The sequence below is a fragment of the Anoplopoma fimbria genome, chromosome 13, assembly GCF_027596085.1.
Source record: "Anoplopoma fimbria isolate UVic2021 breed Golden Eagle Sablefish chromosome 13, Afim_UVic_2022, whole genome shotgun sequence".
NCBI classification, from domain to species: domain Eukaryota; kingdom Metazoa; phylum Chordata; class Actinopteri; order Perciformes; family Anoplopomatidae; genus Anoplopoma; species Anoplopoma fimbria.
Genome location: NC_072461.1, coordinates 26,641,380 through 26,657,711, shown reverse-complemented (window position 1 = coordinate 26,657,711; position 16,332 = coordinate 26,641,380). Strand labels below are relative to the sequence as shown.

The 16,332-nt window shown below is 38.9% G+C and overlaps 1 protein-coding gene across 1 annotated transcript in view; it reads left to right on the top strand.

Annotated features, from left to right (window-relative positions):
- fras1 (Fraser extracellular matrix complex subunit 1) overlaps window positions 1-16,332 on the top strand; it is a 262,161-nt gene that overhangs the window by 189,311 nt on the left and 56,518 nt on the right. Inside the window, exons 29-36 of the mRNA XM_054610644.1 lie at window positions 3,091-3,250; window positions 4,172-4,350; window positions 9,710-9,826; window positions 10,380-10,494; window positions 11,266-11,403; window positions 13,194-13,226; window positions 15,311-15,442; window positions 15,867-15,995. Of these exons, the coding sequence (XP_054466619.1) occupies window positions 3,091-3,250; window positions 4,172-4,350; window positions 9,710-9,826; window positions 10,380-10,494; window positions 11,266-11,403; window positions 13,194-13,226; window positions 15,311-15,442; window positions 15,867-15,995 (1,003 nt within the window). The remainder of the gene's footprint in view (window positions 1-3,090; window positions 3,251-4,171; window positions 4,351-9,709; window positions 9,827-10,379; window positions 10,495-11,265; window positions 11,404-13,193; window positions 13,227-15,310; window positions 15,443-15,866; window positions 15,996-16,332) is intronic.

Sequence of the window (16,332 nt, the reverse complement as noted above, 5' to 3'; positions counted from 1 at the left end):
GAGGAACGCAACATTTTATTAGCGCTTCGCTTTGAAACCAGCACTAAATAAGACGCCTTAAATCAACAGCTCTCAGACCATCAGATGCTCTGACAATGAGTCATTGAATTCTGAGTTTGTTACCATAAATTCCTCTCTGATATTTGTTGAATTCACCTTAGCTTTCTCTCGACAACCAATTCTTGACACTTTCATCCCGTCAATATTAAATGATATCATGAAAATCCAATTCCTGGTACTCCCAGAGGTCAAAAGCAGATCAATTACCACAAGCATTTAATTTTCTTGGCACCTGTCTGAAGAAGCTACGACCGAAGCTACGAAAAGAAAAAACTCATTAGATTTGTGTGTTATTCAAGAAAGAAAATTAGAAAATTCACAAATCCAGGAGCAGCTGCAGGACAAAGAGTCAGAGGTCTGGGGAAATCAGGAGTATTGGCAAACTTATAAATCCTCCCAACTCTTTTATTTTGTAGAGTGTGTGCCGTTTCTGGGTGTGAGTGTCCTTGAGAGACCTTGGTGTTCATCGGGAGCGGTTGATAATCTCCTGGATGATGTGGTCCTCTGAGTTAAAAGCCTGCCATGCTGACTTATGTGTTTCCTCTGCGGCTCGTCTGCGATTCTCCTCCTGCTGCTGCTCCGCTGAAATAGTGTGATTTGGATCAGCCGAGCGGCAGGCAGCTGGTCGGCAGGTTGTTATCTGCAAACACAGACCGCCACACATGCACATGCACTCCGGTTCTCACACACACCTGTGCACACTCTTGTAATCTATTATCAGACACTGCCACAGTGTTTCTGTCATTACAATGATCTGCTGCAGGAAGTTTTGGTCCTACTTTCTAAATAAAGGCTTTATTAATGACTAAGAAGTCTTTAGGCTTCACAATTCAGTTTAGAAGCAATAAATGTGTTGGGTTGCCAGTTTGATACAAAAAAAATCCCTTTTCCACTTTATAATGATGCAGTTATAAGTGTTTGGTCCTCCATCAAAAGGCACTTGTCATGTTCTTACTTTGTCATAAGCCATCAAGTCTGCATTAATCAATGTTATCGTTGATATACAGTTTTCCCAGCCTGGTCTCCTAAAAATATAAAGAAACTAATTGTCAATTACATTTTGAGGGTATTTTTACCCTGATTACATTTGTTTTTGAGGTATCACAAATACATTTCTTAATGTAGTCTGCATGGAGGGAAATTCAGGGTGGATGGTTGGTTCAAACAAACACAGGACGTTCACCCAGGAGACAGCTGTTCATGTCCAGTGTGAAACCGAAAGTCAGTTCTGACTTATTTTAATTTACGTCCGTGAATTAAATAACATAACAAACGTGCTAATTTGTGTCCAAACCATGGTGATTCTTCCCAAACATAACCAAGTAATGTTTTTATTTTGTTTCAATTCACAACCTTAACCAAATGTTTAAAACTACATCCGCAGTATTGGAGAAAATACACCCTGAAAGTGGGATGTGAAAGTGACAGGCTTGGTATTTATTTTGGTCCACATGCTTCACAAACTTTTCTCTTCATATAAGTGATCCGACAGCTCATTGAGTGGCCAACTTTATAAATTGACTCAGTAGAAAGATAAAGAAAGTGTCCTGCTGGAGGATAAAAACCAGCAGAGGGGATTTGTTTTACAACTTTGCAACCCCAAAGTTGTTCTTATCAATGGTTTAAAACTGATGTACTGATCTATCTAAAGGTATCTTTTTAGAAAGTGGCATCAAAGTTTTTCCTTTTTGAAAATAGATTTCTGCAAAACTTTTTGGCTCGAGGGTTAAGACTAATGTTATACTTCAGTCCTAAATCCTCCAGAGAAAGCCAGGAACTTGGATTTAGTATCACCGCCTCAGGAAAGCCCAAATGTAGGTTCAGCACACTGGAAACAAAAGCAGAACCTGTGACAATGACTACACTTTAAATTATAGGTTCTTGTAGTTCAGAAGGCGTTTAATATTTCTTTCTTTTTATATTTTAGTAGAAAAGCATCCAGTGTAGAATTATCTACAGTTACCTGTGAGCTAATAATGACTTTTCATTACATATCAAGTGTTTGTAAAATTCAATGAAATTCTTGCTGTCAAGATATGACAAGGCAATATCTGTTTTTGACAACAAAATGACTATTACATCCGGTTGTAAAATGCGGAGCTTCTGTTTACAGAATATATAGCAGGTTGGTTTTGTAGATGCATAAGACATTTGTCATAGCTGCTTTTATTTAGACAGCAGGGTGACACGGTGAGTGAGAGAGTTAAGACATCTAGTTTGAAACCCTCTCTGACAGCAGACATCTTTCCTGCTCAAAATGTCCTCCAGCGACACTGAATCATCCACCAGCTCCGAGCTTTCTCTGCAGCTGATCCCCTGCAAAAAAACAACGAGTTACTCTGCCTCAGATCAATACAGCATCACAATAAAATAAGTCTGATTCCAAAGTTTTGCTGACAGCTTTTGGAAAGAGAAAACCCAGATTGATTCGTTACATCTGATTGGTGGAGCTGACTCGGGGGCTCAGCGCTCAGGTGACTGATTGACAGCTTTTACAACGAGCTCCTGGGACTCCAGAGGTTACAACAGATGTGGAATGAAACAAGCTGCGAAAACTGTGACAAAACAAAGTGAAAGTGGCATCAGGCTGCACCTGAGGAGCAAGGAGTCTGCTTTTATCTCTCTCTACACCTCGGTGATATCACACGGGGGGTTCCTCGGTGTGAAAAACATTCAACATATTGCTCAATTTAACATGTTTGAGAGTAAATTTGATTTAAATAACTCTTGTTTATGCTAGTGCACCTGTGGCTAATTCAAGCTAACATCCAGGTCATGAATGTTTTTATATTAGATTTTTACACCTGGCATCTGTTGAGCTCCTCCCAGGGGAAATACAAAACCCTATATTTTATTAATTTTGTTCTACTTTGATCCATCTTGCCACAATTTGCAGACAAACCTTCGTTAGAAAAAGGAAAAGTTGTTAGTCTTTACATAAATGAAGTTCAGCAGGACTTGCTGTATCGAAACAGAAACCAACCCCAATGTTTTTGAGAGTTAAAATTCTGAATTTGTGTATATTTTCAGGCCGCTGACTCTCCTCACGCTCTGTCTGTGCCGATGACCTGGGTGAAGGAAGGAGGCATGGTGAGACTGGATAAAAAATACCTGCAGGCGGACTACAAGGGAGTCAGCACGGATGACATCGTCTACACCATCGTCGGCTCAGATGGACAACCTAAATATGGTACAAACAAACATGTCATTCAAGAGATACACTTTTAAACAGGCTCTTTGATACAATAAAGATCTGACAGATTGATTAAGCTCCAAGTGGCTTTATTCTGGCTGCAGTTTGGTTCTAATTTAAACCGTTTTTATAATGCCTTCTAAATGTCTTCTCCTCAGCATATTGTGGTAAACGTCGACGGAAAGATGATAAAAACTGAAATGAGATGATAACTATGTTAAGTAGGATCTATCTTAAACTAGGCCTCATGTAGCATCTTAAATTCAATGGATAAACGTCAAACAACAAATTTAATTGATAATCATTATTCATTGACATGAGTCACATGTAAACCTTCTCATTTATTCATCTTTATTCACTGTACTGATTTATTAATCATATTCTTCATTCAGTCCATTCATTTTGTTCATTTTGTAGTTAATTCATTTATTTAATGTTTAGTAGTTTATTTATGTAGGTAGTCCAATAAATATTTAATTTAAAAAGAAATCGATCGTTTGATTTGATAAAATAATAGGTCACTGTACACCATGACAAGAACTCTGTAGCAACTTTGGGTGGCATCCTAAATTGAATCCTAAGTTAAATGCTGTTACTTAAACTAATGGTGTCTTATGGGAAAGCTTCTTACCATCATTTTTTTAATACAAATTCATGGGTTTATATTTTGTAATTTAATTATTAATAACGTTAAATATTTTGATATAAATTCATTATTACTTATTAAAACGTCTTCAATCAATTAGGCTAGAATATCATAATAAACACATTTGTACAGATTATGGACTATAATAGAAGCCTGTAAATTCTTACCCTAACAATTAATTCTGGTGGGATGTGATCCCAGTGATTATAATAATTGTGTGTTGTATAATAACTGAGAGAAACAGTTCTTCACCTCCTCTGTAACCGTCTCAGGCGAGGTGGTGCTGGTGTCCATGCCAGCCGACGGCCCCGTGGAAAGCTGGCGTCCATCGCTAACTGACGAGCGAGGCTCCACGCCCACGACTTCCTTCACTCAGCAGGACGTCAACGACGGCACCGTCTGGTACCGACACTTTGGCAGCGGCACCAACAGCGACTCCTTCCAGTTCCAGGTCAGTTCTGGTTCTTATACTGTGTTTACATCGGAGGTGTTTCAGACATCCTTCATACTGGGGTCTGATTGATCAATTATAATTCAACTTTACGGAGACACAAAGCAAACTTTCCTGCTTCAAGTCTGTTTTCTCTAACCTTTTCAGTGTTTACCTACAATCATTTTGTGTTCTTTCAGGGTTATGAGAATACAAAGTGGAAAACTGTAATACTTCATTACTTTCCCTGAAACTTAGAAGTGTACGGAAAGTTATTAGGGAAAAGAATAATGGAAAAAAATGAGAAAAGGAAGATTTTTATTTTATTTTGCATTGCAAGGATAAAGACAAAATGTATAGAATAAGGTCGAAATTTAGTTCCTATACTGAAATTCTGACATTTCCACTTCATTTTCAAAATACAAAATTAAAAGAGAGAGGAAGCACTACAGCCATTAACACAAAGAAGGCATCGTTATTCCAAAACACCAAGAGACACTACAAAGTAATTAAAATATGATCTCAAATGAGATTTCAGGTCATTTTTATGTGTCGGCCTCCCAGTCACTGGTGGAAATGGTTCTGTAAAACCATCTGATCTCCACAGTGTCAGTGTGCAGATATCAAAATTGTTTATTCAACGCTACTTGAAACCAAACAAACTAAAGAACTAAAATAAATGAGTTTCAATAGGAAGGGAAAAAATGGTGGAGAGTTTTTGCATTCCAATACCCATACTACTATACCAATAAAATATTTAGTTTGTCGCAACACATAGTATTTCAAATGCATTTCTGCCAAAAATACCAGGATGTTCTACTACACTCGGCCGCATTTTTCAGTATGCAAGCCATCATACGTTTCTTGCTATTCAGACCCACAATTCTTTGCAAAGCAGATATATGTGAGAAAGAGGGTCAAAGTTCAAGGTGCCATGTTATGAAGAAGCCCCAATTAATGAATGCATACTGCATGCAATAGTACGCACTTTGTAAGGGCAGCTGCAGTTTGTACTAAAAGTAAAAAGAAAAAGTGATTTGGAACACAGCTTTTATATCACCGTCTTATGAGCAGTCAGTTGAGCCTTGTTGTAGCTCATTCTTCATGAAGGGGTGTCTCAGTAGAATCTATTTAGCTATAAAACACAACATCAACCATCTGTTTTCAAAGGAGAACAAGCTGAGCAGCGACTTTGAATTTCTTGTTCAAGGCTATTTGTTGAACTTTAAATCTCAAAAGTAAACATATGAATTATGAGTTCCCCTCCAGTACACCATTATATCAAACAGTTTTAGGAGAAAAAACACTTCGACAAGGTTGTGTACTACTACTACTGTACCTATAAATAACTTCATAAAGCTGATAAGGAAAATAAGGAAGCCTCGGGGGGGACGATAAGAACGTCTCACTCCGAAAGTAAAAGAGGAGGAGATGGTGACGGAGACGCATGTCGTCGTTCTTGTTGTTTTTCTGTCTCTCTCTGGAGAATTCTTTTGAAGTTCTCACTCGTACTCGTGTTCCCATGAGTTTGCCTCTTCTCCTCCCTTTTCCATCATGTCTCCCTCTGGCGTGATTTATTCCTCCCCCACTCCTCCTCTTCCTCCTCCTCGTCTCACGTGTCTCTCTTTCACCTCCAAACCCCTGATACTGTTTCTATAAAACCGTGCGGTTTATTGGAATCAGTAAAAATATGTCCTTCAATCTTTGTTTTTTATTATATAAGTTACAGTTGTTGTAACCGCCAACCACTTAACAATTCACTCTGTCACAACACAGACTGCACTTCCTTTTTATCCTCTCTCCCTTATGTCCCTCCCAACTGTTATCTTTAAGTGGATTTCTTCTCCATCAGTTCAGACCTTGGCACCAACCGCTCAAAATCCACCCACAGCGACTCATCTCGATTAGCGCTAATGACCCCAAATTACTCGCAAATTGGCCCCAAATCTGAGAGCATCCCAGTAAAAAAAAACAATGCAGCATTCATCATGCCGCAGTTAGAGAGATTTCCCGTCAATCTCTGCTTCACCTCGAACTCCGTCAGGAAAAACAAAACAGGCAGCCAAAAGCTTGTAGCTACATCTAATCATCTTCCTCCCTCCGTCCCCTCCCCCTCCGTCCCCCACCACACACACAACGTTTTGGCTCCATCCATCAGGGCAAATGCGTTTCAATTACACAGTGCTGGATTCAAATTAAATTCTCGGGTGTCTCATCAATTTGACGGGAAGTGCGAAAGGAGAGGAGGAGAGGAAAAGCAAAAAAAAAAGCCCACCGAAAACCGAACCGTGGAAGCGTTTGTGCTGTTGGACGATTAAACTTGTTTTTTATCGAAGTGTGCAACGCCTTCTTAGAGCTGATTGATTTGAAATTCATCCTGCTTCTGCAACTGAATAGAAGAAGGCTGCACATCACTCTACACATGCATCTTCTCACGCACCAACATGTGAAACCAAACCCGTGTCCAAATCAGAGAGATGGTGATTTGATGTCTTTGAAATTTTGTGTAAAGTAAAAATTTGCCCTTTTAAAAAAACAGAAGTCCTCACACTTGGCTTGTTTGTATCGTGTGGCTTCAGAAATATAACTGAACATATGCAACAAAGAAAGCCAAATTGACCATTTTTTTTTGTTTTTACAGCATCATTTCCTCCTAGATGAATCACAAATATTTCAAATGTTTCCCCCACCGTCGTTGTGCTGCTAGACTCGGTCGTGCAGAATGTACTTTTAAAGCTGCTTTGATATAGTTTACACATTCGGCTGCAACGTTATTATTATAATTGTATTAACCTGCTGAGGGACTAGAGACTAGAATTAGCTTTCTAGCTAACTTTACACATTTACATTCAGGTGAAAACTGGTCCCTTGTAAATAAATAAATTAAATAAACGATCGAACAAATAAGCAAATAAATAAATAATATTGTTAATATTAATATAATTTGGAGTTTGTAAAGGCCCCACCCAGGTTTAAACCTGACTTTTAAGTGTATCTTCAAGCCACTGGACTCAAAACATTGTGAAATAAACTCAACAAACTTCAGACAAATGAGTGAGTCGTGTTTTAAGCTGCACTGTAAAACAAACCGGTGCAGTTTTTTAATGTAACATTCGTTGTAAATCAAACGACACAACATATAATACATGTCGTTTATGTTGAATGGAGCCAACTGAATAATCAATAATTTACTTCTGCTGCGACGCCGCCTTCAATAAATCCAGCTGAGTCAGCGCGCCGGCTCTCGTGTTAACACCATTACTTGTGATTGGTGGCGCTGACTCCGGGCTTCGTGCCGGCGTTACATCACTCCTGACTGACAGAGCTGACTGCAACTTCTGGAACTTTCTTCTCCCGTCAAACGCCACAGAAGTGACAGGAACAAGAAGCAGCAGCAGAGCGAGAGGCGACAAAGATTGGCTCTGAGAAGGGAACGAACAGAGGCTGCTGATGTGGAGCGAAAGAAACACAGAGCAGCAGTAACACAGTTTAAAAGTTGGAACAAAATACTGTTTGCTTTAAGTAGCGTGTGCAAAAAAAAGGAACAGAACCCGAAACTCAAGTAGCTTCTGTCTAGTCAGAAGGCAGAAAAGGGATTAGATTTATCCAATTTCTCCATCTTCTATCAGCCAAATAATTAGCATAATCTTAAATTCTAATTCAAATCATCTGCTGCATTATGAGCAAGCTAAAGCACAGAGGTCAAAGGTCATGGCCTCAGCACAGCTCTGCAGAGTGACAATGTTGGAGAGAAGAGATTTTCTTCCCAAGTAACAACTTTTGCACTTTTTGAAGTATAGCATTAGAAAAAAAACACCAACTTTCTTAGGTGTGCAAAAAAGTTTTTTATGCTGGCTTGATGCGCTGAATGGATCATGGAACGCCTTTGCCGAATAAATTCTGACACAGCAAGAAATACACTCACATGATCAGCTGTTTATGCTGTTGTCGTCTTCCTGGATTTATATATTTATATTGTTTTCATCTCCGAACAACATAAAAACGTGACCTCTTGTAGCTGACATGAAAAACGATTCAAACTTGGACGTCTTTCCATTTTTCTGACTTATGACTTATTGTGTTTCATAACCTCTTCTTCTTCTTCTACTCTGTTAACTGGCAGATTACAGCCATGTTCAAAGAGTACCCTATGACGCCAACGGATCTAAACCAGTTGATAGAAAAGACGCCTAATTTGCATATCTTTTTTTCAAGAGTTTGCTTAGAATGAGCTTTACAGTTGAATAGAAACACAATTTATGGTAATGAAAATCTTTGATCTCAGGCTCCTTTCAACAATGCTCATTAAATATGTATAAGTAGAAAAAAGCGTGCAAGTACAATAAGAATCTAAGAGATATAGTAATGCAAAAGTTCAAATATAGGGATTTAAGATGATTAGTTTTTCTCTGAAAAGGATGTTCTCTGAAAGAATATGTCTTCTTTGAGAGAACATCCTTTTCAGTAAAAAACTAACAATCTATCTGAGATGCAATAAAAATATTTGTTTCTTCACAAAGTATTTAAATTATTCCAGTTGTATGTTTTAGTGCCATTATAAGAACTATAATCCTATTTCGATGATTATCAGGATAAATATCGTAAATAGCAATTATTCATGATCGCGTTTGGAACTGATTGACTTTTTTGGGGGGTAATTGGATTAAGGTGTCATTTTTTTTGTCTGGTAGGATTTACAGAAGAGGTAATGAAGAACAGATGAGAGCCCTGGGGTTCTTATGAGGCACCCTGGGGCTCTTTGTGTGCCCTTTTATTCATTTTACATGTGGAAACTGATTTTTATGGATTCCACAGAGTGATTTAAAAGTAATCAGGGGTGTAATTGTCTTCAGTAAGAGAAATAACTGCCGTACCACCGGACAGCAGATTAGCACTTAAACATGGTCAACTAAGCAGTGAGATCATTACGTTAAATTTTACTCACATCGCCGTCTCTTTTATTAATATTTTTTGTGGTTTCCACGGTGATTTATGGACAGAAACCGATTCGGCCTCTTGTGTTTTTTGTCCCTGCACGCTGATGCCAGGTTCACTTTCACGTTTTCATCACCAGAGTCCGTCACTCAGACATAATATATAAAATACACAAGCCAGAGAGCTGAGAAAAAAAAAAAAATTATTGAGATGATGTGCAGATAAATACTTCAAACTTCAAGATAAGAGAAGTTTAGAGTGAGAAGAGGTTGGAGATAAGAGGAGAAAAGTGTTGAGTGTTTCCTCTTGAAGATACAAGTTTTCAGTCTGTATTATAAAGTGTGTGTGTGTGTGTGTGTGTGTGTGTGTGTGTGTGTGTGTGTGTGTGTGTGTGTGTGTGTGTGTGTGTGTGTGTGTGTGTGTGTGTGTCTTTTTGTGTGTGCAGGTTTCCACAGAGGCAGCCGCGGTCGTACAGAGCAATGCCCAGACCTTCACCATCGGAGTCCTGCCTCAGACCCCAGGATTCCCCCAGCTGGCCCCCGACTGCGACCTGCAGGTCACGGTGAGGGATCAAAAAAATATGACAAACTTACCAGGCTGCTTTCATATTTATGAAGTAATGATAAATATGCGTTATATGCGATTTTGGCAACAGAAGTGTTGTTTTTCCCCAACTAAACAGAGTTTTCAAGCATTAAAAATTCTATTAAAACTGTTACCAGCATCAAAAGTCTCGAAAAACACAACAGTTTCAGAGCAACAGGTGTTTCAGTTTAACGAGTCACTGTGTTAACTGGAGACTTTAAATCTAATGCGTCCGTGGTTGAGCGTTACATAAATGGTTGGTAGATAATAAACACAGATGAGTTTGTACTTAAAATCCATTGAAGGTTTATTCGAGGACACACACATGTTCTGTTGCTGCTCAGAGTCATCGGTTAACACGGTCACTGGTTAAACCAAAACACTGTTGTCGTCTACATCTTCAAGCTATTAAACATGTTGAGTACCACTGGACTCAGCGTTTGTGTGTGTGTGTGTGTGTGTGTGTGTGTGTGTGTGTGTGTGTGTGTGTGTGTGTGTGTGTGTGTGTGTGTGTGTGTGTGTGTGTACAGGCTCTAGAGGATAGGGTGACAGAGATAACACCCTCAGCTCTCTCCTTCGTCGACTCTGAGACTCCCAGCGAGAAGCTCATCTACAACATCACCAAACCACTACCGCAGGGACAAGGTCAGACACTAAAACACACACACACACACACACACACACACACACACACACACACACACACACACACACACACACACACACACACACACACACACACACACACACCATATGCTGTAAATATATGAGGATGACATGACAGCTCCCAAAAACTGAAGCCAAAACCTCTTGATCGCCGCCCTGGTGGCTGGTTGCAGTATTGATCATAGACCCCGCCTCTTCTATGTTAGCGGATGAGACTTTAGTCAAACAAAAAAAAAAAAGAACTACAAAAGTTAGGTCAAAATTAAATCAGCATTAATAAACAAAACAAAAAAGATGATGATTTGAAATTATTGTATGTTTGATTTAGGAGAACCCTGCCTTGCTCAAGGGTTTAGCTTTTTCCCATCAGCCTGCCAAAGTTATGTAATTACTGTCTTTAAGTCTGGACTTTTACAAAAATGAGTTTTGATTCATTTTTCGCTGAGTTTAATAATTTCCAATAATTCCAGCATCGGACCATCTGACAGAATGATGTTTCATTTTTAGTTTTCCGTCTAATGAAAAGGGAAAAAAAATGATTAACAATGGATCTAATTCATCAACTAATGGGCTGATAAATCGGAGGAGGAGGAGGAGTCAGACTGTTTGTCATGAATGTTTAATTATCTGAAATTAGATTTTAGATATTTTCCTCTGAGTCAAATGTTCTTCCTGAAGCCTTCTTCAAGTCTGCAGGATTCATTCCTCCCTCACTGTTTGAATCCCTCTTCCTCTGCCGCTCGTCCTCAGGAGCCATCGAACATGTGGACCAACCGTTCACGCCGGTGAAACATTTCACTCAGGCCGACGTCAACAACGGCAAACTCCTCTACAGACCGCCGGCGGCCCCCTCACACCTCCAGGAGCTCTACCAGTACTCCTTTACCGGTGAGACACACACACACGTACACACTCACAAACCAAAGACATTTTATTCAATATTGAATAAACAAATAAATACATTATAAATAAATATGGCTGTGAAATAATTAAATTTGCTTATAAAATAAATCCTGAAATAAATAAATGTGTAAATAAATATATAAATGGATTTAAGTATAGACATATAAATAAGTCAATATAGTTCATGAAATAAGTCCTGAAATAAATAAATTAAGAAAAAAGATATAAAGATAAAATACAAATAAGTATTAATATCTACATAAGTCAATATCGTTCAATAAAAACATAAATAAACAAATAAATAAAATGTCTCTGTAATAAATCCTGAAATAAATAAATGAGGCATTTTTTAAATATAAATGAATAAAATAGATAAATAAATACAAAAATGAATACATATGGCTATAAAAAAGTAAAGAAGCTTTTTTTATTAGATAGCCTCTGGATGTTTACATTCTGGATAACATAACTCATCTGAACCGTCTGCAGTGTCTGGCTTTATTTCTGAACACATATTGATCTGAAGCTGAGCCGTCTGCCGTCGCCCACCACCAGCTCCTTCTGAGGAGACCACACCAGCCACGTAGCACTGAGTCCTCCAGAGTCTCAACATGAAGGTTGTTCAGACTGTGGAAACAAATGTGTAATGTTCTCTATATCAGAATGTATCAAGATTAAGAAGAGGACAGTTCGTATGATATCTTACGAAAAAATGACTCATCATTTTTCATGCTTTTTTTAATACAAAAGTCCAACAACACGTGTTCTTCTTAGCTAGTTACCCATGGAAAGACTTTTTAAGATTAATTTCTGTCTTCACAGGAAACAATTTATTTAAGTTTAGGCAACAAAACTACTTTGTTAGGTTTAATAAAATATGATGAAATACTTAGTTAGGTTTAAGTAAAGATGGTGAAACACTTAGTTAGGTTTAATAAAAGATGGTGAAATACTTAGTTAAGTAAATGACCTAGCCCTTAAAGCTAACGTGAGCTAGCATACTATTGATGATATTTAAAGTGACTTTTTAAACTTTATCTCACCTCCACGTCGACTGTGTCTCTAGAAACCGTTTATCATCCAGACTTTTCTTCTTCTTTTGTGTTTTCTCAATGAAAAACATAACTACAGAAAGTTGCTCCCTCTGGATAATAATCTTAATAATATCCAGTTGTGTTTTCAGATCTTGTAGTTTGTGCATGTTTGAGATTAGATAGAAGAACATCATGCAACCTGCATTTAAAATCAGTTAAACCTCCTGCAGAAGTCGGAGTCCGTCTTTAGTTAGCTCTTGTCTGATGATTGATGATTCAGTAGCCATTTGTCAAAGAAAATGATTTAGCAAAAGTCATCTGATTTTGTAAAGTTAAACTGGCTTTGATCTCCAAACACTGAGGTCATTTCCCAAAACTCTTATTGTAAAAACTCTGGCTCTTAAACTGCAAACTATCAGCTCACATGATTAATAATTAAAGATGAAGAGTGGGAATTTAACTGTGAAAAAAAACAATCTGAGCCATTTTTCATTTTTCAAAGTAAATTATTTTTAAAATTTAAGCCAACAATCCCAGATCAAAGATGACTTGACTTTCTCTTATCTCAGTCTGTGGAGCATCAATAAGTCCTCCTCATCGCCTCCTCACTTTTATGCCTCATCCGTTCACTTGTTTTAGGTTTCACAGCTCCGGCCTGTCGGCTCCTCCTCAATCCTCTGTTTTTATCTTTCATCACCTCACAGCTCTAAAAGTTCTACTTTTTGTTTTTAACCCTTACAGGTCTGCCAGAGTCGCTGAGCGTCTATTTCACAGGTGAATACTTCATGTTTCTCAGTTTAGAGAGGAGGAGGAGGAGGAAGAGAAAGAGGAGGAACAGGTGGATGAGGGGGAAGAGGAGGGGGAGGAGGAGGAGTATCAGGAGGAAAAGGATGTGTAGAAGGAAGAGGTGGAGGAGGTGTGAAGAGGAGAAGGAGAAGTAGGGTAAGAGTAAGAGGAGGAAAGGGAAAGGGGGAGTAGGAAGAGGAGGAGGATGAGGAGGAGGAAGAGGGGGAGGAAGGGGAGGAGGAGGGAGAGGAAGTAATTAGTTTCCTCTCTCCTCGTCACTTCTTCATCCCCACACTAAATCCTCTTCATCCTCACTCGTCTCCTCCTCGCTGCTTCCTCCTCACTGATATCTCTCTGAACCAAAATATTTGTCTCCTCTCTCCTCATTCTCCTCTCCGTCTCTCCTTTTCCTCCCTCCTCTCCCTTCGCTCTTTAATCTCCGTTGTGTTTTCATCTTCTTGTTATTCTCTGACCTCAATTTCTCCTCCTCTCTTCTCTCCTCTCCTCACTTCCCACCTTTTTGATTTCATCTTCGTCTCCTTTGCTCTCCTCCCTCCTGATCTCTCCTTTTCTGTTTCCTTTCATTTCCTTTTAATCTTCACCATTAATGTCCTTTCTCTCTCTCTCCTCCCCTCAGGCTTCTTTCCTTCCCTCTCTCTCTCACTTCCTCCTATTGTTTACGGGCGTTCGGAGAGTGCTTTTCACTTTGCTGTAGGCCTTGAGGCTCACACACACACACACACACACACACACACACACACACACACACACACACACACACACACACACACACACACACACACACACACACACACACACACACACACACACACACTCTTCATCCATCCTGCTACTATAAATTGAAACTGTTGTTGTAGAAAGTGTAACAAGTTTTCGCCAGTCAATTACGTCTCTGCGGCATAAAAGAAAAGAATACATCTACCCAAGTCTTTTAAAGGTACTTATGCTTTACTTTAGTATTTACATTTTGTGCAAGGTTATATTTATACTCCACTATATTTTCATGCGGGAAAATATTGTGCTGAAAATGATTTATCAGTCGATTAGGCATCATTTATATTCTTAAGTAAAGTAATTTCTCCAGTTCAGCTTCTTAAATTATTATTATTATATTCCTTTATTGAACCCCATGGGGGAAATTCGGGTGTTGCAATAAATTGCTGCTTCTCGCTGTTTTCACATAATTTTTTTTTTGTTCTTTTTATGGACTTTTCTTTTAAATAAAGTAATTTAAAGATTTAAAGGCAATGCAAAACTAATAAGTTGTAGCTGCAAAATTGGAAAATAATTTAATTTGAAATAATGGATTTGAGATAAATTAAAATATGGGACTTATTTGCACAGTCATAAGTAGACATAATTATAAACTGTACAAATAGAGAAAAAAGTAAATATAATGAAAAATCAACAATTTAGTTGAGTTAAACATGAATTAAATGAGTTGACTCATTCTCTACAATAAATGAATGATCTTTTCAGGCGTCTGTATCCTCTCCATGGACTTCCTCTGAGTTAGTTCACTATTAAAAGTCACAAAATTAATATTGAAACTGTGAAAAAATGTATAAATACAATATTCCTGAGCTTAACTTCCCTCGTGGCTTATGATCATTACTATGCAGAGCAACATTTTGCAGATAAATAAACTTAATCACTATTACATAATGTAACACAGACACATTTTTCGCTGAGTCATTTATCATCGTTCACACCATCTTTTTATATCCCGATGTGATAATTGCCTTTTTTTGAGTAGAAGTGACAAATGTAGCCAAAAAAAGCTGCAAAAATGTAAGTGTGTGACAAGTTTCCACCTCAATCTCTGAGGAATTGTCAAAGCAGTTTGGTTCATTTATTCTGCGAGATTTTTTAATTAACAATAATCTTGTGTTTGTGTGATTTGACACGAGGATGATGATTAGGGATATTTCTTCCCTGTTTTATGCTTTAAATATTCCTCAGTTAAAGAGCTGGGGAGATAAATAGCATCAGAAGTGTGTTTGTTTGTTTGTTTGTTGATTCACTTCCACTGTTTTATTTGTGCGTCTCAGTGTCGGACGGTGAACACACCACTCCTGAGCTGGACTTCGCCGTCCTGCTGCTGTCTAACCATCAGCAGCCGCCGGTGTTCCAGGTCCTGGACCCGCTGCTGGAGGTCATCCTGGGAGGACAGGCGTCCATTGGTAAGAGAAGACGAGACACACACACACACACACACACACACACACACACACACACACACACACACACACACACACACACACACACACACACACACACACACACACACATGTCTGAGTGATGAAGTGGTCTGTGTGAGGTAATGAGCTCTGAAGTACGACACAATGCTGGAGAAAAAGAGCTGTGTGTGTGTGTGTGTGTGTGTGTGTGTGTGTGTGTGTGTGTGTGTGTGTGTGTGTGTGTGTGTGTGTGTGTGTGTGTGTGTGTGTGTTTACACTCTGATACAGACAGTTAAGTTTCTCCTTCTCCTGCTTCATCTCTCTTAACACTCCTTCATCTTCTTTGTGTGTGTGTGTGTGTGTGTGTGTGTGTGTGTGTGTGTGTGTGTGTGTGTGTGTGTGTGTGTGTGTGTGTGTGTGTGGTGGTGCAGGCAGCAGCTGGCGGTGAGCGACGCTGACACGGCTCCAGACGATCTGGAGTTCGAGCTGGTGGAGGCTCCCGTCCACGGAGAGCTGGTCAAGACCGACGGCAGCACGCACACCAGCATGAACAACGGTGAGAACAGACGCTCACATGACACGGACAAGCTGGTGATGTCACAACTACTGACTCAGCACAAAACAAAGTGGATGACTAGCAGGGAAATAGTTGCACGGAAAACTCCTTAATCGCTCAGAAAAGTCTGTAGTTGTTGCACAGAAAAGTATTTATTTGTTGCACAGAAAAGTCTGTAGTTGTTGCACAGAAAAGTCTTTAGTTGTTGCACAGAAAAGTATTTAGTTGTTGCACAGAAAACTTGTAGTTGTTGCACAGAAAACTTAGAAGTTGCTCAGAAAACCTTGTAGTTGTTGCACAGAAAAACTCTGAAGTTGCTAGAAAAAAAAGTTGCTCA